Source organism: Trachemys scripta, chromosome 2, assembly GCF_013100865.1.
Source record: "Trachemys scripta elegans isolate TJP31775 chromosome 2, CAS_Tse_1.0, whole genome shotgun sequence".
NCBI classification, from domain to species: Eukaryota; Metazoa; Chordata; order Testudines; family Emydidae; genus Trachemys; species Trachemys scripta.
The window spans coordinates 148,938,982-148,963,332 of NC_048299.1; the positions used below are offsets into that span (position 1 = coordinate 148,938,982).

The 24,351-nt window shown below is 43.3% G+C and overlaps 1 protein-coding gene across 1 annotated transcript in view; it reads left to right on the forward strand.

The window, feature by feature from the left end:
* Positions 1 to 250: 250 nt before the first annotated feature.
* The window catches only part of ADRA1A (adrenoceptor alpha 1A), a 31,742-nt gene continuing 7,641 nt past the window's right edge, over positions 251 to 24,351 (forward strand). Inside the window, exons 1-2 of the mRNA XM_034761810.1 lie at positions 251 to 534; positions 2,001 to 3,727. Coding sequence (XP_034617701.1) covers positions 2,845 to 3,727 — 883 coding nt within the window. The 5' untranslated portion in view covers positions 251 to 534; positions 2,001 to 2,844. The remainder of the gene's footprint in view (positions 535 to 2,000; positions 3,728 to 24,351) is intronic.

Sequence of the window (24,351 nt, forward strand, 5' to 3'; positions counted from 1 at the left end):
CATTTTAGGGCAATTATCAACCCCATAAATTTTGTGAATGTGACATTTCTGCCAACTAGCTATCTTTCCCGTTTGAAAAATACACTTTCTGAATTCTCACTCCTTTCCCATGCAAACCCGGTAAATCATCGCAAAAGACAATTGGGCATCCCATAAGTGCTCTTAGTTTCTGAGCAATACGGCAATGGCAGGAGATTACGGTAATGGCAAGGGATACTGCCTGCTACAGCAGCAGAGCAGTAAAGTTGCTGTTGCTTCTTGACAGTGTGGCGCTGAACATTGCGAGTGGTAGCGAGCGGAGGTTTCAGAGAAACTGGCCCCAAGCCCCTCAGCCATTGGGACACAGGGAATTAGTGTAATTGTGAGTCATCAAAACACAAGGGGAGTTAAAAAGGGGGTGAAAGGCTGTTTGGAATCTCCGGCAGAGTTCCCCATCCCTGCATGCAGAGAGGAGACTGCAGTGCTGTGCTGTGGGCTGGCTGTGAATGTCCTTCCCAGATGCTCAGCAACAGGAGCTGTGCAGCCTTCCAGGAGGTGAGTGTGGGTGAAGGGCAAAGATAGGGCAGAGTCTCACGTTTAGCACGCAGGGTGAGGGTCGGGACAGATGTTGGGCTGTTTGGACCATATATGTATTATACCGCCTTTCTTTTCTACCTTGCTTACCTTTTTTCTGCCTTCTCCTTTCCTTTACTTGCTGGGAAGTTTTATTTCATGTACTTGGAAATGAAGTTTGATCATTTAATTCCCTGTTCCATCATCAGCCTTATAATAAATAATAATAATATCAGAAGATGCTTAAAACTATGGGGGTTTCATTTTTCATTTATGTGCTTATTCTTAAACCTTCCTTTTCCCTGGAGTAACTCCAGGTCTTATTCCCTCCTGTGGAAAGACAAATGTAAATGTAGCATTGGAAGGAAGGCAAATTCCCACTGTGGAAACAAAAAGACCTTTTCTTCCCCACCGCCCCTGTGCATCTGAATTGGGCATCTACAGGTGCTAAAATCAGACTTTTATTTTTATTTCCATCCCTGTAGAAAAATACACACTCCTGGGATTTGTAGATGAGATGATTTTTCCTGCTGGATTGTTGGGAGTGTGTTTAATCAGATGGGAGAGTTAATTTGCAAGACATAATACAGTGAGCTTGCCCATAAGAATTTACTGAGGTTCTTCTTATCTGGGAACTGAGGTCTGTGTTGCTATTGATGGCCTTTCAAATATCTGATCAGTGCTTGAACGGGAAACCTAGACCATCCCTAACATTATAAGAGATGATTAGCTATCACTTATAGCTAACCTTCATGCCCTTTTTGCCTCAAATTCCTATCTTCATTCTCACATTTCCATCTAATGTATCTTTTTTCTATCTTTATTCGGCCGAGGATGAATTTGGCCTCCAGATGTTTTGAACTGCTATTCCAGCCAGTAAAAACTCATTCTTTCTGCAACACCCCATCGATTTCACAAGTCACTTTCCCCTGTAGCTTTCTAAAATGTACAGCTTATCCCAATTAATGAGCAGTTTGATCTGTAAGGGACTCACTTTGGGGGATTCTAGACTAAATTCTGGACTTGCAGATTTGGTTCACAATCAGTTTCTAGTTCTGATTTCTGTCCCTTTGCATCTTTAATAAATGGTCCCTGTAGGCAAATTAATAATCAGGGTTGATTGCTTTACCCTCAGGTCAATAGACGGCAGGCTTGTTCTGAACATATAATATTGTTTCTTAGTTGGGGGTGTAGAGAGGTGGTCAGAAAAATTGATCAGGCAACAAAAATTCATATTGGTCTGTGTTGTCTGGAGCAACATTGGCCAAATAGCAGGGCTTCCACTGAGTGGAAGGGACTGGGATATTAATCTAATATCGTAGCTGACGGGGAGGATTCACTAAAATAGATTCCCAGGCTCCAGAAAATGTTTCTGCTTGGGAAACCACAGCAGTAGGTAGCCATGAGCTCTCTGAATCATGTTGTCCATGTCTTTTTATGTCCCTTAGGTGGGCCCCATGTCAGGGAAGAGCACAGTATCAAGGTGAAAACCTCCCCTTTCCTTTTGAGCCTACAACAAGCTGGTGTTAATAAGCCCAGATCCTCAGCCTAGGGGACCAAGTGGCAAGACAACAATTTCCCCAGAGGTTCATAAACTTCTGATTAACACGTCAAGACCATGAAGCCTGCTACGGATGAGCATCCTTCAGCTGGAAAATCACAGAGATGATGGGGCATCATTACCACTGCCAAGATTTCTACAAAGCCAGGTGCGAAATAGAATTGCAACACAGAGAAGGCCAGCAAAAGTGTCACCAACTTCCTTTTAGGAGGAATCCAAATTAAGACACTGGGGATTTTTTCATTATTCCCTTCACCTCTACAAACTGAGTCTTACTGTCTCCAAAAAGCAGGAATGATTTTGGCACTGCAGCTCCATTTCTCCTGAGACAGTTATCCTGGAAAGTAGGAGAGATGTCCTCATTGGTGCCCCTACTTTACACCATACAGCTGAGACCCCTGCATCTCAGGAAGAATCCAAAGGAGGCCAGACTTGGAAAGGCTTCAAAATTGGGGCTATGTTGCTAATTAGCTGCCAAAAGCCCCCAGAAGAGCAGAAGCTTAGAGAGAATTTTATGGATTTTCCATTACGTTTCTGGATCAGTTGCTTATCCTGGTTTTGTGTTTCTAAGGCATTATTATTTTTGTTATTATTAATCATTATAATACCTTTTACCAACGGAGCTGAGCAAATGTTGCCTGCAAAACCTTCAAAGAGTTGATCTCAGCACTTTAAGCAGTAGAAAGTTGAGTGCAGCACAAGAGTTGGATGAACTTAATCTGCCAGCGACAATGGTTTTCCTCCCTTTAAATTCCTCTGACTGTTCAAATTGCACCCAGACTGTGGGGACAGTGAACAATTTTAAGGCCATATTATTAGGGGTTATTTTAGGGGGGCTGATTATTTTTGGGGTGCTGGGTAATATTCTGGTTATCCTCTCAGTAGCCTGCCACAGACACCTTCAGAGTGTCACCCATTACTACATAATCAACCTGGCTGTTGCGGACTTCCTCTTAACTTCCACCGTCCTGCCTTTCTCAGCAATCTTTGAGATTTTGGGCTACTGGGTCTTTGGGAGGATCTTCTGCAACATCTGGGCAGCTGTCGATGTCCTATGCTGCACGGCTTCCATCATGAGCCTATGTATCATCTCTATAGACAGATACATTGGGGTGAGCTACCCACTGAGATATCCAGCTATAGTGACAGAAAAGAGGGGACTCCTGGCTCTGCTAAGTGTCTGGGCTTTGTCTCTGGTGATCTCCATTGGACCGCTCTTTGGCTGGAAGGAGCCAGCTCCAGAAGATGAGACCATCTGTCAAATCACTGAAGAGCCTGGCTATGTATTGTTCTCTGCTTTTGGCTCCTTCTACCTCCCCTTGACCATCATCTTGGTGATGTACTGTAGAGTGTATGTGGTGGCCAAAAGGGAAAGCAAAGGCCTGACTTCTGGCTTGAAAACAGAGAAATCTCATTCTGAAGAGGTGACCCTCCGGATCCATCGCAAAAACACCTCGGTACGGAGCAGATCTGCGTCCTGCACAAAGAACAAAACGCACTTCTCAGTGCGTCTCCTGAAGTTCTCCAGGGAAAAGAAAGCAGCCAAGACCCTGGGGATAGTGGTGGGGTGCTTCATACTGTGCTGGCTTCCTTTCTTTATAGTCATGCCTATTGGTAAGTAAAGCAAAACACCTTAACCTTTTATAATAACTTCTGGGGCGTAGGGGGATCTCTATTTGCCTTGCTATGTGTTAGAACCGGTCCGCAAAACTTCGACAGAACCATTTTCCACTGGAAAATGCAGTTCCATCAAAACTGAAACACTTCTCAAAATCATGTCAATTTCACCAATAATTTGCTTAGTAAAATCTCGGGGGGAAATTTTTTTTCCACAGTGTTGAAAAATCTCATTTTGACATTATTGGAATGCAATGGTTTGATTTTTCATTTTGAAAGGACGGTTTGTTTCAATTTTTTATTATACATTTGCAAAAAGTGGAAACTGAAACAAAACATTTTTATTGAGCTGAAATAAAAAATTAAAACACAATCAGATTTTTCCTTTGCAGAGCATGTTACACATGTCAGGGTTTGTGACAATTTGGAAGAAAGTCAGTTTTGAATTCCTCCACCAAATGGAATTGTTGTCCTCTGGCCAGCTCTATAGACATTATGGGCCAAATCTTTAGCTGGTGTGAAGGACACAAGCACTGTTAACTTCAACACCAAAGTATCTCTTTGCAAATTTATGGCCGGATTTTCAAAGGAGCTCAGGGACCAGACTTTCAACTGCTCAGTACCCACAATCAGGTCCGGATTTTCCATAGTGCTCCAATTGTGACAATTATGGACAGATTTTTCCAGAGCTAAGCACTCAACAAGCATCCAAAGTGCTGAGACCCGTTGAAAACCTGGCAATTTACCTTGGTGCCTAAATGAGAATTGAGCTCTTGATCATCTGCTCTTTAGTACTTGATCCAAAGCCCACTGAAACCAATGGAAAGGCTGCCATTGACTTCAGTGGGTTTTGGTTTAGGTCTTTAGTGCAAAAGAATTATTTTAGCTTCCCTGTATTTTGTTGCAAAGGTGACCTTTTATTACAAAAACCAGAGAGCGACTGCAAATATATTTCTCTTTGAAAAGAGTGATTAACTCAACTGTTTGCTAGCTGCAAATGGAATGACATACAGTTTCAAAATGTTAATGCATCCCTTAAAAAAAAAAAACTTACTCTGCATTTTAACAATGTTTGTGATGTAGCACAAGAGTCTGGTGTAGGTAATAGCTGGATTAGCAGACCAAATGGAAAAAAGAATGAACCACTCAAATTCTAGTGGGTTATGCTCATGGTTCTGTTTATTGTGGTTTTTAAATTCAAGGGCCAGGTAGGTGTTGGGAATCAGTTCTAGGTATCAGTGTTTCTGTTACAGATTTAGCCGCTAAGTTCAAACTTCAGCATTGAAAGGTTTGTTTAGAGAAAATGATTTTAATACAGAATTACTTACCCATTGTAATAAAGTCCAGGATTCCACATGAATTACTGTTTTAGATGCCTGCAGAGCTTCCCTCCCCCCCTATTTTGGGGATACAAGCAAAACACATACGAAAGAAAAACAGGCTATAGTTTATAAATTGTGGTTATTAAATCAGTTCTTGTTCAAACTAGTTAAATCATCCTAACCATCAGCAAGCTAATCTCTTTGCAGCGGCCAATTTTTGCCAGAAAAAGCTTAAACAAGAGCTTTGAAATTGTGCCCTTATTGGAAAGCCTTATACAATTTCAGAAGCATGAAACCAATGAGGCTCTACAGCATCTTATGGAAATTACCCTAAAAACCTACAGAGTGAAATGGAAAATGATCTCCTTTCATCTATAGCTGCTTTGTGCCATTCTATAGGACTTCTATAGGGATATAATTCTCAATCAAATTCTAGGGGAAAGTTTTAAAAAAATAACTTAGAAAGGTGACCATTTTCAATTAACTTCTATAGTATTCCAACATAATATTTCACTAAATCCTTTAGCTGTTATTGTCTCATGAATGTCAATGACTGCAGAGTCTATCTAATTCTGTCATCTGAAATGCTGGTCAATACTGGGAAAAGTGTCTGAGTAAAGACTTAGACATTGTGTAAGGAAAAACCCCGGGAGGACTGGCTCTTTCTGCTCTGAGTGTCATTCTGTTGGAATGTTTGTTGTCAAGATGTCCCAAACATACCCAAAAAGGGTTTGAGAGCACATTACGCACACTTTGGTAAAAAAAATCCGCAAATGTGGCTGCCCACACAGAGCTGCTGCTGTTGATCCATTTGGTTTAAGTTGAAGAAAACTTCCTTGTTCAAAACTGGACTTTGAATCTTTGATCCCTTATAAGGAAAGTTTCCTAAGGTTAGTCTTCCTATCTTTACATAGTTTCTCTGTTATTTTAGAATCACATAATAAGTTTTTCCAAAAATCTGTTTAGCACTCTTTTTTCTTTTAACAAAAAGGACAAACAGAAATGCAGCACAAAGAGACATATATTATGCAAAAACACTGTTATGTCTTGATCTAGGCTGTTTTCCTACCTACTTTGTATCACAGCCCCATACTGCTTAGCTTTTTTATATAGCGCTTTTCATGCATCATTATCCCCTTTTTACAGATGGGAAAACTCAGGCCCAGTGAGGGAAAGTGACTTGCTCAAGGTCACAAAGGTGGTTAATGGCAGAGTCAAGCATAGAATCCAGTGGCCAGATTTCAGAAATGCTGAGCATTAACAATGCTAGTTGAAGTTAATGGGAGCTGCAGGGTCTCAACAGTGCGGGCTAGAAAATAAGAATTCCATTACATGAAAAGTTTTGAAGTTCCACAGTTTGTACAGCACCTAACACCATGGAGTCATGGTCCATGACTGGGCTCCTGGGCATTACTGCGATACAAATAATTATAATAAAAACCATTTCCCAACTAATTCTATTTGAAACCTTTGACGCATTATGCAACCATATAATAATCAGAATAATCCTCGAAATACCTCTTGGAGGGATGTGGAAGTAACCATCAGTGAAAGCCCATATTAGTGATATTGCCTTAAAGACTAATATATTTATTTGGGCATAAGCTTTCGTGGGTAAAAAACCCACTTCTTTGGTTTTTACCCATGAAATCTGTTAGTCTTTAAGGTGCCACCGGATTCCTTGTTGTTTTTGTGGATACTGACTAACACGACTACCCCTTGATACTTGATTAGTGATGTTGTGAAGTTTGTGAGGAAATAAATGCAATGCTGATCCCTTTAGCAGGGAATTTAAAATATTGAACATCAAAAAAAAAAGAGAATCAACAACAGACCCTTGAAACCTATTGTAATCTTGCCCTTTATGGAATAAAACAACTACACCTCTACCCCAATATAACGCTGTCCTCGGGAGCCAAAAATTCTTACCACGTTATAGGTGAAACCGCGTTATATCGAACTTGCTTTGATCCGCCGGAGTGCGCAGCCCCGCCCCCCAGAGCACTGCTTTACCGCGTTATATCCGAATTCATGTTATATCAGGTCGCATTGTATCAGGGTAGAGGTGTATATGAAGAACTGCTAAAGAACGTTAATGGAGGTGTCTGTTCCCATGTAGATAGCTCAGTGCAAGTTGGGGTCCAGAGATCTAGCATCATAGTCAAAGGCAAGGTATAGTTAGGAGAGCTCACCAAGTCTCTGGACATAATGAGAGCATGTCTGGGGAAACCTAGTGGTGTGGTGCTAGATTCCTGGCTGCTGTGTAAAGTGCATGTCAGCCTAGTTCAGACAGGCCAGGTAGGGTGCAAAGCAAAGCTGAGAGTCAGCAATCAGAACAGGATCACGAGGAAGGGATACAGCAACCTGCACGACATGCTGTTCAGTGACTGATCAATGATGGGTGCCAGGGCCGACTCTAGGATTTTTGCCGCCCCACCCCATTTTTTTCTTACCCCACCCCCGGCCCCGCCCCATCTCCGCCCCTTCCCCAAATCCCCAGCCCTGCCTCCTCCCCCTTGCTCTCAAGCCTAGGAGGGAGGGAGGGAGGGAAGGGGAGAAGCAGCGTGCATGCTGCGGCCACTCAGGGTCTCCCCCTCCCTTCCTCCCAGGCTCTCAAAGCTGGGAGGGAGGGGGAGCAGCGGCATGCCAATCAGGTGTTTCACGCGCTGCAGCCGCTCGGGATCTCCCCCTCCCGCCCAGGCTCTCAAAGCTGGGAGGGAGGGGGAGCAGCGGCGTGCGAATCAGCAGTTTTGCACGCCACGGCCGCTCGGGATCTTCCCCTCCCTCTCAGGTTTGAGAGCCTGGGAGGGAGGGCGAGCAGTGGGGTGCGAATCAGCTGTTTCACGCGCCGTGGCGCACGAGCGGCAGCAGCGGAGGTGAGCTAGGGCGGCCGGGGCACATGTTTAGGGGTGGCATGGCCGCCGCCAGAATGCCGCCCCTAGAAATGTGCCGCTCCAAGCACCAGCTTGTTTTGCTGGTGCCTAGAGCCGGCCCTGATGGGTGCTGAGATGCAAGGGGGAAGCTTTCTTCTCTCTGCGTTAGTAACCAATGTATCCATAACAACAGTGTCTGTATCAATTACCTGTGCCTGGACTGGAAGAGGGACACTTGCAGGACCAGTGTAGTGTATCAGAGGGGTAGCAGTGTTAGTCTGGATCTGTAAAAAGCAACAGAGAGTCCTGTGGCACTTTTAAGACTAACAGATATATTGGAGCATAAGCTTTCGTGGGTGAATACCCACTTCGTCGGATGCATGTGTAGACATTCCACTTGCATGCCTGCTCGCAGGGTGTACACAGGAATTTAAACATACCCAGGCTTTACACTGGGGAAGCATGTTCTTGTGAGCGACAGGTAGATCATTTCATCAGCCACAAGTTGCCATGTGCCCTCTCAAATACCTTAGGCAGAGAGAGCCCTCCAAAGTAGTTCAAGACCAGCCTCTGAATGGAGAGTGCTGGACAATCCTCGAGGTGAAATTAACACAGATAGGTGACAATCAGGAGGGGTTGGTTTAAAATCAGGGTAGGTAATGCCCTCCCAACCTTTCCTGAGGATCTTCCACTGCATGAGCACTTTCATTTTAGGCCAAGCTTTTAGGAGCCTTATTCCCAGGATAGACTGCTGCAGGATAGTTGTTAAGCCCATTTTACCCCCTTCTGGCTTGGTTGGGATGCTGTTTAGTAGAGCTGGCTGGAGAACAACAATTCTGTTTGATGAGAACTTCCGATATTTTGGAAAAAAAGCATGCATTACACATTGGAAGTAAAAAACAAATCCCCTTTTGAATGTTTTGGTCAAAGGGGGATAGTGTCGAAAGCTGTTCATTTTCTACGCAAACAGGTCAGTTTTTTTAATCCGCTTGCTCTCTCTGTCGCTGTCTCTCAAATTGACCAGAGAGTCCATCCTGGACCTCGGAAACCTTGCCAGCAAAAAGCTCATCAAAATCAATACGTCTCCACAAAACATTTCCGCTTTGATGAAAACAGCAGGTCTGGAAAACAAAATTGTCAAAAATATTCCAGCCAGCTCCACTGTTGAGGTTTGCACACCCCCTTCCCAGACAACTCTCAGCTTTTCCCGGACTGCATGTGCCCAGTGAACCGCAGCAGAATGGTTTCCCTTTCCAGGCCAGGACTAAGGGAGACCCAAGTGGGGATTGTCTCTCAGCAGCACAAGCTAAATTTAATCTGGAACCAGGAAGAACCACAAGGTACTCTGTCTGTGTCCAGCAGCAACTTCTACAAATAGTTTAGATTATTATCTATTAGATATCCTGTCTCTTCTCTGCCACAAGGGAAACTAGAGTTTGATGGTGCAAATGCCCTTTATATGATATTTGCACCTTCTTTTGAACTGCTTAAGTCCTTGGACAAACCCTGACCCCAGTGCAGAAACTGACCCATTTTGGAGAAATTCTGCCAGGCTTCACCTATGCTCCCCAGTAAATGTCACTGCACAGGAGTGACTGAGGACAGCCTTTGGGCCTTAATGTTTATGATGTCCACATTTGGTTGTGAAGGATGGAAGAATAACATCCAGGTAAGTCTGCAGCCATGATCCTAACACATTCATTGTGAGTCTGTAGTGGGGCTGCATAGGCCACTTCTTTCTAATGGGCCAGATTGCATCTGGGTTGCGATGGCATAAATGGGGGGGGGGAGAACCAGGATTAAAGAACCTTACTCCATGTTTCACCCCTAGGGAGAGGCCAACAAGGACTGCTTTGAGGCTGCTAGCATTAGCTACCCTATGAGCTCACCCAGTGAGCCAAGGCAGGCATGGAAATCCACCTTGCACCCTGTGGTGGGGCTCCAGCTCCCAGCATGTGCATTCCTGGAGCTCACAGAAGAATCTGAGCTGAGTCAGCCGGAATTCCCAGCTCCTGCTGCACCTCCCCCCACAATGCGAGCTGGGGCTTCAAGCTGCAGTCCAGCATTATTGGGGGGAGCGGGTAGGGATATGAGGTGGAGGGCGGGCAATGTCTGCCTTTTGAACGACTTGCTTTTTCCCTCTTAGAAACCCTGCAATATTTTCACGCTCTGCCTTTCCACTGGCATGGACTGGAGTCTGCTCCTGATTAGAAATTACCATGGGAACAGCTACCTCTCCGAGGACAGTTATGATCCATTCCTTCACAGGAGGTGGCTAGGAAGAGGCTGGTGGTGTGCTCTCACATGGTCTCTCAGTGCAAAGTTTCCCACTGACCTTCCTCCCCTGGACAGCGCAGCCTCTCTAATCCCAGCCTTTTGCTCCCTTCCCCTGCGGTTAGTCACTTACATTGCACCTGCCAGTGTTGTTTTAGCTTCCCCGTGTTGTTTACCTCCATTACAATCCTGCTGGGTGCTGATAACAGCTTTAAATACTTTGAATACCCCCCCCACACACACACACCATGATTGGTCTGCGACTGACAAGCTGATGATGTGGCAACATTCTGGCATTCGATTCAAATGGATGTGATGAGTGCAGGTTGTGTATTAATTAGCAAGGGATTATGGAATGTGCGTTGATTTACATAAACAAAAATGCAGCGCCTAATTAAGGAAGGACGGTCTTGTCGCTACGACACAGGACGGGGAGTCTGGAGATCTGGATTCTCTTCCCAGTTCTGCCGTACCCTTCTTTTCATAAATCTGGGCCAATTTCTTAACATCCGTGTGTCTCAATTTCCCCATCTGTAAAATGGGATCATAATTCCCTGCGTTGCAGAGGTTTCATGTTTTGTTCAGGTACTTTGAGCTCCCTGGATAGAAAGTACTATAGAAGTGTAAAGTAGCACTGATAATTTCTGCTCTTAAATATTTGAAAAGATTTGATATTGGTCTCTTCAATTTATTAGCCAAAAGGTCTAACACATGATCCAGTGGGTGGAAGCTGAAGCTAGACAAATTCAGACTGGAAAGAAGGCATACATTTTTAACAGTGAGGATAATTAACCACTGGAACACCAAGGGACGTGGTGGATTCTCATTATTGACAAGTTTTTTAATCAAGATGGGATTTTTTCTAAAAAATCATCTCCAGGAATTGTTTTGGGGGAAGTTCTCTGGCCTGTGTTATGCAGGAGGTCAACCTAGACGATCACAGTGGTCCCTTCTGGCCTTAGACTCTATGAGCAATAGCTAATGTAGCTCTGTTCTGGAGTTAGAATTCACAATTCTAGATCACAATAGGTGAATTTCATTCCTCCAGAGCTTGGTTCAGATGACCACATACAAATCTGGATGCTTATCAAAACTGGCTGAAATTGTACAGCTGAGCCAGAAATCTCAGAAGAACAGGTTTCCTGGCAGACTGTGCAGCATTTCTGCATCTGCTTCTGAACAGACATGCCATCAGAACAGCCTGCCTCAAAGCGGGTTCCTCCTCCTGTTTGTCTCTGCCAGAAACTGCAAGGGAAATGTAGGAATATCTCAAAATATGAGAGCTTGAGTTAGGTTCTAGAAACGGAGGAAGGTTTGATGTGTTCACAGCTGTGGTGGAACCAGTCTGGAGATGGTGCAAAGCCAGGGATCACACTTTGGTATGTCAAAACTTGCTGCAGGGCTGGAGAATGCTGGGGGCGGTAATACATAGCAGTCTCGAGAAGCCTCCCTCTGGTGGGAGCTATTGCGAGATATCTCAGGCTCTCCTCAGGCAAAGCGATAACACAGGACCTCTCAGGAAGGGGTCACAGTAGGATGGGGGGGCTCCTTAGGTACAGACTAAGCTGGGATCCTTGGGAACCAGCTCCACAGAAGCAGAGTAGCACAACTGATTGTTGTTGGCTGGACACCTACTGTAGAAGGCTGGACTGTATTTACTGGGACATAATTGTTGCCTCAAGGACTCAGGAATGGGAGTCCATTACCCAAACTAGGGTCCATCCAGGAAGCTGAGGATGGACATGATCGTGGGGACAGGGCACTATGCTGGAAGGAAGTTTCCCCAGGAGAGCCCTGTTTATCACTAATCCTTCCTTGTTCTTAGGACACAGGGAGCAGAGCGGAGGATACCCAAGGGGGTATTTGTGTTTGTAACATAGCAGTAAATTAATCTTGGGAACTGGCACAAATACTTTGGAGGGAACCATCAAGTGCTGCCTACATGCCTCTCTGCAGCAGGATTCTAATTACTGTTTTGTTGTTGTCGTGTCCGAAGCCCAAGAGGACAACAGCTTGCAAACGTCACTAGAGCTAAACCTTCAACTGCATCCTTCCGGAGCATGAGAAGCCAAGTGCTGTCTCTGCTGTTGATGGGATGTCACAAGTAGCCACAGGGAGGGGTGTAGTGACAGCCACAGAGTCCGAGATGGGGGCAGATTTGTGGATGGTCATATTTTTCTTTTGGGTTTGCTTTGGCTGAATATGTTATAACTTGTCGTGTCCCTCAAAGCTGCAGATTAGGGCCTTTGCAGGCTTCCCCCTCCCTCTGGCCATTTCACAGAGAGGCCAATGGACTCGCAGAACGGAATTCCCAAAGGCCATGCCAAAAAATTCGTCCCACCTGTGCTACAAGAGGGAAATCCGCCCATTGGGCCTGGCTTGATATGTCTCATTAAACAGGAATATCAGAGATTTGATCTGCTTCTGTCTCGTGGGAGAATCCTGTCCCTTGGAACAATTTTTGGCGAGCCTTAAAGTTTGAAAATCAGTTAATTCAGCTGCCCATCCCTTACCTTTCACCCCACCTACTTACTCTACACCATTGCCGCTCACGCTCTGTAATGGGAATCGTTGGCCCAGATTAGGTTCATAGCATATATAGATACAAACAAATGCTCTTACTGGAAGGTTGCAACATAACACGACTTTATTCCTTAGAATTCAGACCAATACCACACAACAGCAGAGACGCACAAGGCCAGCTGCTCCCTAAGGCACAGTTCACCACAACCTGTTTTAAACTGACTCTTTCCAGGCCGACTAGTGTCTGCTAGCATGTTTTGTTACAAAGCTTCCTCCCCGGCAAGCAGGACCAAGAACCCCCACCCTCTCTCTTAGTTGGCTATTCCTCAATAGACTCACATGAATCACATGACTGGGGGGTAAGGAACTAGTTTGGTTTCTTGCCAGTGCCCCTGCTGCCTTGCAGTTTACACCACGCCTTTGCCATTAGGCCTGCGTCCTACCCACCGAGTACATCTGGGCATTGGTGACCTGATGGGTGGAGCCTGGAAGTACGATTTTGGAATAATGCAAACAGCCAAAAGCATTGGGAGCAATTGAAACAGGATGTTCAGGGTCCTCAAGAGGCACATAAACCTAATTTTATGACTTTGCACAAAGGGAAACACCAAGAGTCATGAAGCTGGCAATTCATCCACCTTATATGGCATAACCAGCAAGTCAATGGCAGTTGCCATGCCATAAAAGATTAATGAGCCTAGCTAATCTGTGATCTCTTCCCAACACTGGCAAATGCTAGGTGCTCCAAAGGAAGGCGTAAATCCAAAATCTAATTTTTCAAGAGGCCTTTATTTTATGATCATGATACTTTGCACTGATGCAGCATATTGTGCCTTTTATCCCAGAATCCCAAAGCCCTCTGAATGGAAGGACCCACCGAGTCCTTTTGTGAGGTAAGGGTGGCTGTTCCCACTTTGCAGATGGGGAAACTGAGGCACAGAGCAGTGACATGACTAGAACAACATATCACAGTCAGTAGAGCCAGGGACAGAATGCAACAGTCCCAACTCCCAGTCTCCCAGCACACTGCCTTCCCATGTACTCATGGACAGTAATAACACGGGGAAAAAATAATAGTGGCTGACAACTGATTTTTCACATTTTTTCACTGTGAAATCCTGGGGTGATTTAGGAATGTATCTAAATAGCAAGTCTCTCATTCTCCTCATGAAATCACAGCAAGAAAATCAATGACAATGAAGAAAGGAATAAAGAACAGAAACAACCATTTATTTTAATTGGGGCAGTGTAGCACTGGACTGGGTTTCAAAAGACTTGTATTCTATTTCTGGCTCTTCCATTAACCTTGGTCATGCCATGGCCCACTCTGTGCCTCAGTTTTTCCATCTGTAAAATGGGGATAATGATACCGACCTCCTTAGTAAAGTGCTTTGAGGTCTATGACTGAAAAGCACTATATAAGAGCTGGATATTATTGTTAATAATAATAACTTAATGTATGTGCCAAACTAAATATAAGGCAAGGTAAGGTATGGAACTCCCGAAATCCTTGCATGAGGGTTCTATCCCATCTTCCTGGGTGGCAGAGTGGTCTGGAAACTTTTCCTGAATTATTCTTTTGTCTCATGTAATTTCAATGTCCTCACATTTTGCTTTGCCACAAAGTGCTGTCTAAAGGGTTTTGTGGTTTTTTTCCACATCAAATATGTACATTTCCAACCTGAGACTTTTTGAATGTTGCCGTTTGGAATTGGGCCTGGGTTGGGATGAAAAATTCAGACGGTGTTGACATTTTTTGGCAGAATCAATACTGTACTCCAAATAGTTTCACTTGTGTTGCATATCCATCTGTCTACTACACTTGTCACCCTCCACCACCATGGTATCTGAGCACCTCACAATTTTCAATGTATTTATCCTCACAAGAGCCAGTGTGGTAGGGAAGTGGTATTATCCCTATTTCACAGAGGGGGAACTAAGGCACTGAATGAGGAAGGGCCAGACATTCAAAGGAATTTAGGCATCTAATGCCCATTGATTTTAATTGGAATTAGTTGCTTAAATACCTTTAACGTTCTGGCCCTAAGTGACTTAACTAAGGTCACACAAGAAGTCTTTGGCAAGGCAGGGATTTGAACCCACATTTCCTGTGTCCCAGACATAAGAACGGCCATACTGGGTCAGACCAAAGGTCCATCCAGCCCAGTATCCTGTCTACTGACAGTGGCCAATGCCAGGTGCCCCAGAGGGAGTGAACCTAACAGGTAATGATCAAGTGATCTCTCTCCTGCCATCCATCTCCACCCTCTGACAAACAGAGGCTAGGGACACCATTCCTTACCCATCCTGGCTAATAGCCATTAATGGACCTTAACCTCCATGAATTTATCTAGTTCTCTTTTAAATTCATGGACTAGTACCTTAACTACATGCCACGGATCAGCATTAAAAGCCATCATAGTTACTGCTAGTTTAACTGACAGCATGGGACAAATATAAGTGCAGCTGTGAAGAAAACATGATGGCTTGAGATTAGAAGTTAATGTGAACCTTTATTCTCATTTCACGTCCCTAGGCTCCACTTTCTTGAAGTTTCCCAAGGAGTGATACTCGACTGAAACTGCTGTGTTTTGTTTGAAGTGGAAGTCACCCAAGTTCACTTGAACAGGGCTCCCGCTCAATCAATATATTGACTCCAATTCTGAGTAAGACAAGCCACAGCACGTTTTACCACCTTCGAGGTTTCATTACGAGAAAGTTTCACCCAGCTCGTGCGATCACTCTATTCCCATAGGCTCTGCTAGGAAAAGGCTGTTTCCCTTTTTTGAAATTTACGATGGTTGTCAGGAGAACTTGCCTGTCGTATAATAAGAATCCAAACTCAACATAGAAAACAATTACTGCCAAAGCTTGCAGGAAGTCATAAAATGACTAGGAGCGGTGACATCGGTGTGCTTGGTTTATATTTTATTCCTATTCTATAAAATACCATAGGGGCCTCTTCTTCTTCTGAAATATACTATACCATATCATGAAAGCCTTCTGCCTTATAAGCACTATCAATTTAATGCCAGATTCTATTACCCTTTTTGATGTTGAGTAATATCTTATGTATCTGTTCTGGCTATTTAGATTGGAATCCCTTCACACTGTCGCTCAGTGTGTTGATGGTTGTACAATGGTCCTATCTCAGTTGTGGCCTCTCAGAGTTACTGTCGTTAATAATGGTTCCTAACTGAGTTATAAACTGAGATTCCTGATTAAATTAATTTCTGGTGGAGTTATGCAACAACCTCAAGTAGAAGGATTCATGGCGGATATAATTATTAATAATTGCAATTATTATTTTACGAGGCAGTGCCCTGGACTGTGCTCAGAATTTGACCGGGAAAATAAAGACAGATGATGTAGGCCTGCCTGCTCAGATCTGACAGTGTTGATTGTCAGATGTGACAACAAGTGAGCAGAGTGGAATAAAGGAGTCACAAGTGTTGAGTAATAGGGCTGGGTGGCTAGTCATTTATGTGCATGCATCGTTTTTCTTTGCAGTAGGATAACCTGGTATAAAGTGGTCATCGAGGAGCTAGCTGGGTTAATCAGAGTGTTATGTGCTGAAGCCACCCATCCCTTACTGCCTGTTTAGTTAGTAGCTGACTATGGGGTGGCGTGTAGCTGCTCCGCCCCAAGAGCAACCAGAGAACAACATGGGACTTTCTCCTCTGCTCCCTGTTTGCACCAGGGAAGGAGTGAAGTACTTTGCCCCTTTTCATGCAACAGCCCCCTCTCTCCATCTGCTCTGACCAACAACTAACCTGGTGGAGGTAGGGGTCCCCCCACTCCATGCCCCTCTCCGCCCCTTCTGGCTTGCTAGTTACTCCCTGCTCTGCAAGTAACCTATGCTCTCCCTCAGCCTAGCAAAAGTCACAATTTAAGCAGGGCTGTGCAGAGAAGAAAGGAGGAGACCTTACGCCCCCTTGATTCCCTCACAGCGGAATAAAGGCTAAGACTATCCAGCCCTAAATGGTGTTGATGTTAGAATATATTATATGTGGGCCCCAGGAATAGCATTCGGATCGAGACTCCCTGTAATAGCATCTTAGCATGTTCCATAATGACAGAGAAGCACTGCAGCAGAGCAGGGTGGCAGCAGGTCAGTGAGATGGAGCGCATTTGTATACAACAAGAAGGGTACATGTGTGTGGGTGTGGAGCCGCTGAATATAAAGAAAATAAACTGAGAACGGCAGCTGGAATATCTCTTTGGAGTGTTTCTTCAACACAAGGGGAATCTGCCATAAACATGGATTGCAAAGTCCTTGTTGGTTTGGGGATGAAAGTCTCCCATTTGACAGGTAAATAGGATGAAATCCTGGCCACGTTGAACACAATGGCAAAAGTCCCTTTGACTTCAAAGGGGCCTGGATTTCATCTGTGGAATTTAGACCTGTGTCCCCCGAATCATATTCCAGCCAGTTTGACCTAAAAATGAAAGAAGAGATTTTTAAACATTTGCCTTTTACATGGTAGTGACTTAAGTTCTGCATGTAAAGCTTTCCTGGATGATTTACCTGTCAAATGGGAGACTTTCCCTCCTCGCTAAAATGTTCTTGTCTTCTATAGGAATGATTTCAAGTCACCGCTTTTATGCCCCTAGAGTACATGAGCCAGGAGAAATGTCATTTTCCACTCAAAAAGATGTCAGAGTGCTTTTATGCATTATGCATCAAGAGGTGGGAATGGATGAGCCACAGAAGTTTGGGTTCAGTTCAAAAGTTTAAGGGACATATTTTATTCATTTGCACTGGGATGTGAATCCCAGTATTACCAACCCCAAATGTTCCAAAATCATGTTAGCCACCCCCAGAGCCCGAGTGGCTTGGAAATGAGATTTTTTTTTTTAAATAAATGTTGGGCTCTTTTTATTTGCCTTCTGGGTTTTGAGCCTTTAGGGTTCATATTTTCAAGCTTTTTTTCTGAAACCACGAGGGCTACTTTTTAAATAAAAGCTGGGATTGTCCGTTAGTCACATGACTCCAAGAGCTGGGGCCTTTAGAGAAAACTTAAATAGCATGATAGAATCACAAGTATTGCAATGCTAGTATCCCAAGTAATTTCATTGCAACCAGGTTTTTGTTTTTTTTAATCAGTAATGGAGTTGATCTATCAGTTGCTCCAGATTTACAATGATGTAATTGAGAGCAGAATTTGGCTTCAAGTGTTTAGCTGAACATTCTGAGTCTGCAGATCCGGGCTGCAAATCTGGCAATTACTGGCTTGCCTATGTGATATTTGGTGTTTGTTTCTTATGCCAGAAATATTTATTTTATGTATATAACTGGCACTTATCGTAACTGGACACCACATAACACATAACATAAAACACTCCTTAAAAAATCCAAGCAGAGCACCCAGACATAGTGACATCTGTAGATCGTAATAAATATTTCCCAATTCCAACACCCATCCCAGCTTCCCGCTCTCACTCAATCAATCCAATCCATCAGTTGCCTTCCCCTGCACCGTGTAGCAAAAGCGGTGGGGAAACAGGTGAGTTCTACCATAGGTGCTGACTTCTACTGGCACCGGTGGGTGCCTGACCCCCCTCTGCCCCCGGCCCTGCCCTGACTCCACCCCTGCCCCACCCCCTCCCATCCCCATTCCCCAAAGTCCCCTCCCCAACTCTGCCCTCTCCCTGCCCTTATTCAACTCCTTCCCTGCCCCGGCCCCACCTCCTCCCCCGAGTGCGCCACGTTCCCGTTCCTCCCCCCTCCCTCCCAAAGCTTGCTACAGCTGTTTTGTGGCAGCAAGTGCTGGTAGGTAGGTGGAGGAGCGGGGACGCAGTGTGCTCAGGGGAGGAGACAGAGGAGGAGGTGAGGTGGGGTGGGGCGGAAGGTGAGGGGACCTTGGCTGCCGGTCAGTGCAGAGCACCCACTAATTTTTCCCCATGGATGCTCTAGCCCTGGAGCACCCATGGAGTCGGGGCCTATGAGTTCTACTGCATGCTCTAGCGATCCTTGAATTCAAAGTCTGGTGCATGAGAGCAGCTTTTCTCTTGCTATTTTGGCATTTCCAATTCCAGCCGATTTAAGAAGTGCAAAGAATTGGAAGGTGAATAAGAATAAATCACTTATCCAAAACATTCCAGAATCCTGGAAGAGGGTTCATAGGCACTGAGGTTTCTCCATTCTGCCTGTCCACTGGTATTAAGAAATAAACCGCCCTTCTGTATTAAGTACATTAATTTAGTGCTACAAAAATCTGGAGCATTTCCTACTTTTCAAAGCTTATTTGATCCTATATTTATTCCCACTAAAGATTCTTTCCATAGAAGAGGGCTGGGTGAGACGTGCTTCAGGGCAGTAAAAATACAGAGCACAGCTGTGATCACTCTGAAGAAGTAAGATATATATATATATAGAAATATTTCTATGGCATATTTTCTATTTGACCTGAGAATAAGGAACAGTGTAGGTAGGGAATGGTCACATGGAATAAAATCCAGTGCAAACTCCAAGCTTGGGAGCAAAGGCAAAAATGGGTTTAACCATGTTTGGTGAGTTCTATCTCGCAAACTGCCTCACTTTAGGTATTGAAAACCATAGATAACACAGAACCAATCTGCCTGAGGGAATGTCTGCTGCTCAGCCTTCTGTCTTCATGCTTTTTAATTTGTTTTAATTTGTATTTCCATTGGAGCCCTCAGGCACCTTCAGATGCAACCCCCTCATCACATAACACTTAATAATAAGCCTCATTTGTTTCTATCATCTCAGAATGTGCTTATGAACCACTGCTCTTTACTGGATGGAATGTGACCATTTGTGTGTATGTGATTGTCTCCCACTCATCACTGCATCTTACAGAGAATATAAAGCCCTAATATTTCTACACAAGCATGAATATTTCACAGGTTACTGCTTGTTCCTTAGTTCATCCCTGTGCTCTTACTCCACCACTGGACTTTGAACACACATATGGAAGAAATGAAGTGGGGAACATAACCTTGAAAATGATGTTGTCTAACATCCCTGATTCATAGTCCTCTACATGTTTTCAGAACATTCACCAATATACCATTCCCACAAAGATCCTGAGGACACAAAGACTTAAGGGTTACTAACCTCATGCTGCTTCCTATAATGTGGAGTAGGATACCACTATATTAAATAATATGGAAGGCAAGAAACCTGTACAGGCTGGGGACTCCATATGCCATGTGCTTCCCATTAACACATCCATACTTGACATCAGTACTGATGTTTGAATACACTGTAATCAAGCAACTCCATAACTTCTAAGTAATTGATTTACAGAGAAATCAGAGAGTGCCTTTGCGCCTGTCCTGGCATTTAATCAGCAGCAGGATGTGGAAAAGGTACAGCTGTTAGCTCCAGAAAACAAAGTTGGCAAACATAAAAATAAAAGCTTACATTGAGAAAAACAAAATCCTCACACATTGGGGGATGGAAGAAGGAGGGGTAAATGATGGGAAATGTTTAATCTGGAAAGCAAATTAAAGAACTGACAACACTAATAACAAATTTTATTTCTGAACAAGAGGAGACTGAATCATGCTAATGACTCTCTTAATAAAACTTATGTTAGAATGCAAAACATAAACCAAGGATCATTTAACCAATCTACAATGCATAGGAATTAAAAGTTGAGTTAATCTTTTTTTCCTGGTTGTCAGCACTACCTGGAGGGAATTTAGGTAAACCAGTATGATATGAACATGGAAAAGCTTAGCGCCTGATTCTCTAGTGCCTTGTACTTTATGTAGTCATTTACACACTTGAAAAGTGAGTTCAGAGTGGGTGTAAAACACAACTGGTGTGAATGGAGAATTCTGTTTTGTTAACATTTTTTCACTCCCTTTGCACAGATGTAAATAACTCTCCAAGAAGAAAGGAAATGGGTTACCTAGGGAAGTGGTGGAATCTCCTTCCTTAGAGGTTTTTAAGGCCTGGCTTGACAAAGCCCTGGCTGGGATGATTTAGTTGGGAATTGGTACTGCTTTGAGCAGGGGGTTGGACTAGATGACCTCCTGAGGTCCCTTCCAACCCTGATATTCTGATTCTATGAAATTAACAATGGTGTTTACCAGAATTTAACCTTTTACTTCTGCAAAAGAAATACTAGCTAAGACATAAAAGTCCATGAGGATTAGATTGAATTGGATTAGTTATGAGATATATAGCCTTTCATAGCTTGATTGCTGGTTGTGATCCAATCTATGTCAGCAGTCACTTGAAAAATGGTAGATACTGACAGGTTTTTTTGCTGGCCTACATCAAACAAATTAGCATTCTCAGTCCAGGCTGCTAGTGGGTGAAATGTTCAAATCAACATTGTGACTAATTGGCAGACACAACAGCGTGGATGAATGTGGACTCTGAACTCCCTCCTCACCTCTAGGGAAGATGATCCATCCAGAACAGGGTTGTGGCACAGTGACAAGAAGCTTGCTCTGCTGATGCTCAAATTGTATCTTGTTCTATGCACAGAGTTCGACAGTACCCAAAGTATTTTAGTAGCAGTTATCCTTTCTTAACGCCCTGCTTGCTTCTTCTCCCATCCTTTGGCTCTGCTAGGAAACATTGCAAGTCCACTGTCGAACACTCACATATGCTAAGCAGTAGCAGCTGCAGTATAGGGAAATAAGTAATTAACCAGATGGTGAGGAGGAAAGTACATGAACAATTCAAAGTGAATAATTTATTTAACACTCTTTTTTTTTTCTATCTGTGAATTATCCTTAAGCAGACTTTGATTTTTACTAATTCATTTATTATCCAAAATTGTTTCAGGGATTCCGTTTTTACAGGCAGAAAGGGCCATTAGATCATTTAGTCAGACCTCCTGTATAATCCAGGGCAAAGAATTTCACACAGTTACCACTGACCACCAGCTAGATGGCATGGCATTGTACGCAGGAACAGGCCAGGTTGGGTTTAATGGATGAACAAGCCATTGACAGAAATGAATGGTGACACTATTGTTCCCTGCGTTTACAAAGATGTCCTGGGATAAAGAGGAGAAGATAACCCCAGTATTCAGCCCATTAATTTGTGTTTTGCTAAAGCATATCTTCCAGAAAGGCAGTCTGTCCTGATCTGAAGACATCAAGTGATGGTTTGTTCAATGATTAATCATCCTCGTTGTTAAAATTACAGTAAAAGCTGTGTTATCCGGCACTTTACCAACCGGAAAGCTTTATTAACTGGCATTTCTGATATCTCCCAATACAAATCTTCAGTCTAGTAACTGGGACTAGTATACAGCCCAGGAGGTTATGCAATTACGCATTCTGCACTCTATGTTTATGCAAAAGAGGCAGAGGACAAGTAAGTAAGCAAGCTGGTATCATGGATTTATTCAAAAAAGCAGCTTCCCGGGGGTGTCATAGGGCCATTACAGATTCAGCCCAGCCTTCTACACCTTCCACATTGACAATGATAATTGATGTTGATAATGATGATTCTGAGGCACTACAAGATCCTGAAGTGCCTTCTGAATCATCAAAGAAAGATTAAATTATGTTCAGTATTGTTTTAGTGTTAAGTGTAGTTTTAGTGATCTGGGTGACCTGAAGTGTCATAACCTACTGTATAGAAAACTTTCCCTGTATACACCTAAGTGCTTCAAGAAACCAACCACTCTGCAATGCAGTACTACTACTGGATTGGTGAGTACCTGTATACTATTTTATACTTTATTCATTTTATTGTAGTCTAATTCTTTGAAAATTGGTATTCCATTGTTAAGTCCTAGTTAACCAGAATTTTTGATTAACTGGCACCTCCCCTACCCCCAGCATGCTGGTTAACAAAGCTTTTACTGTATTTCTAACTTGAATTTGTCTTGCTTTAACTTCCAGCCATTGGTTCTTGTTATGCCTTCAAATGTTCTGAATGAAATACCTTAAGACAAGTCTTAACACCACCAGTTAAAGATAATTTCCATTCAGCACTGAATGCATCCACCTCTGGTCTTAAACACATTGTCTATTTAAATGCATACAGTGACTCTACAAAATATTAAAGGATTGGAAGAAAAATATCAGATCCAGTGGGTTCTCAACCTAGAGGTCATGAACTCCGCTGGTATCACCCTGCCGTACCCATTCAGCTAGATGGGAAGGGAGTGTGGGGATGTGGAGAAGAGTCATGGCATGGAAGATGTTGATAACTACTGCAGAACCAGTTGAAACTGCTGGGAGAGTATAATAGGCAGAATGTAATTGCCCTGTATTGGTGTTCGTGCAGTATATCAGGGCTAACACATTTATTGTTGCAAAATATACCATGGCTCTACAATGACCAGAAATAATCACAGAATCATAGAATATCAGGGTTGGAAGAAACCTCAGGAGATCATCTAGTCCAACCCCCCTGCTCAAAGCAGGACCAACACCAACTAAATAATGAAGCCCTTGCTTTCATAACTCAGTTGAACAACTCCAAATTTTTAGAGCTGAGCAGGAACTGGAATTTCTTGTTTTGTGGGACATTCCACCATTTCTGAATATATTTTTGTTCAGGGGAAAGTGGTGAATTTTGGAAACTTAACATTTTAGGTCAGTTAAAACATCTTGTTTTGATTAACATCAAAACATTTAGTTTCAATGTAGACTTTTTATTTAATTTTAATGTTTTTATCATATGAAATGAAATTTCAAAATGAAAAGTCATTTCTAAATTAATATTCTGTACTAAAAATGTCTAAATGGAGCACTTCTACGTTATTAAAATGATTCGCTTTTTAATGAACATTTTACCAAAATGACACTTTCCACAGAAAGTTTTGGTTTGAACAGAACAGTATTTTCTGACAGACTAGAATGTTTCTCTAGGTTTTTTTTTAAAGGATGCATATGTACACTGCATATCATATTGTTTTGTAAATTATGCTTTTCAACCAAATTCCTATATATTTGCATTCATGATTCTTACACTGTAACATTATGGAACAAGAGCCAGTATTGTTATAGTTTAAAAAAGATGAACTCAAACTGGAATGGGTGCAGAGAAGGGCGACTAGGATGATCAGAGGAATGGAAAACCTGTCGTATGAAAAGAGATTAGAGGAGCTTGGGTTGTTTAGTCTGACAAAGCGAAGGCTGAGGGGGGATATGATTGCTATCTTTAAATATATCAGAGGGATAAATACAAGGGAGGGAGAGGAATTATTCCAGCTTAGTACTAATGTGGACACGAGAACGAATAAACTGGCCGTGGGGAAGTTCAGGCTTGAAATTAGACGAAGGTTTCTGACCGTCAGAGGGGTGAAATATTGGAACGGCCTTCCGAGGGAAACGGTGGGGGCGACGGACCTGTCTGGTTTTAAGATTAAGTTAGATAAGTTTATGGAGGGAATGGTTTAATGGTAAAACATAGTAGCCAAGGAAAACCAAGCAATGGTACGTAAATAGCATAATGGCCAACAAGGGTCAGGCTAGAGACTCTTGCCTACATGCTCGGGGTATTACTGATCGCCATATTTGGGGTCGGGAAGGAATTTTCCTCCAGGGTAGATTGGCTGAGCCTCTGGAGGTTTTTTGCCTTCCTCCGCAGCATGGGGCAGGGATCGCTAGCAGGAGGATCTCTGCCGATTGAAGTCACTAAAACACAGGATTGGGGACTTCAACGGCAGAGTCCAGGGAAGGG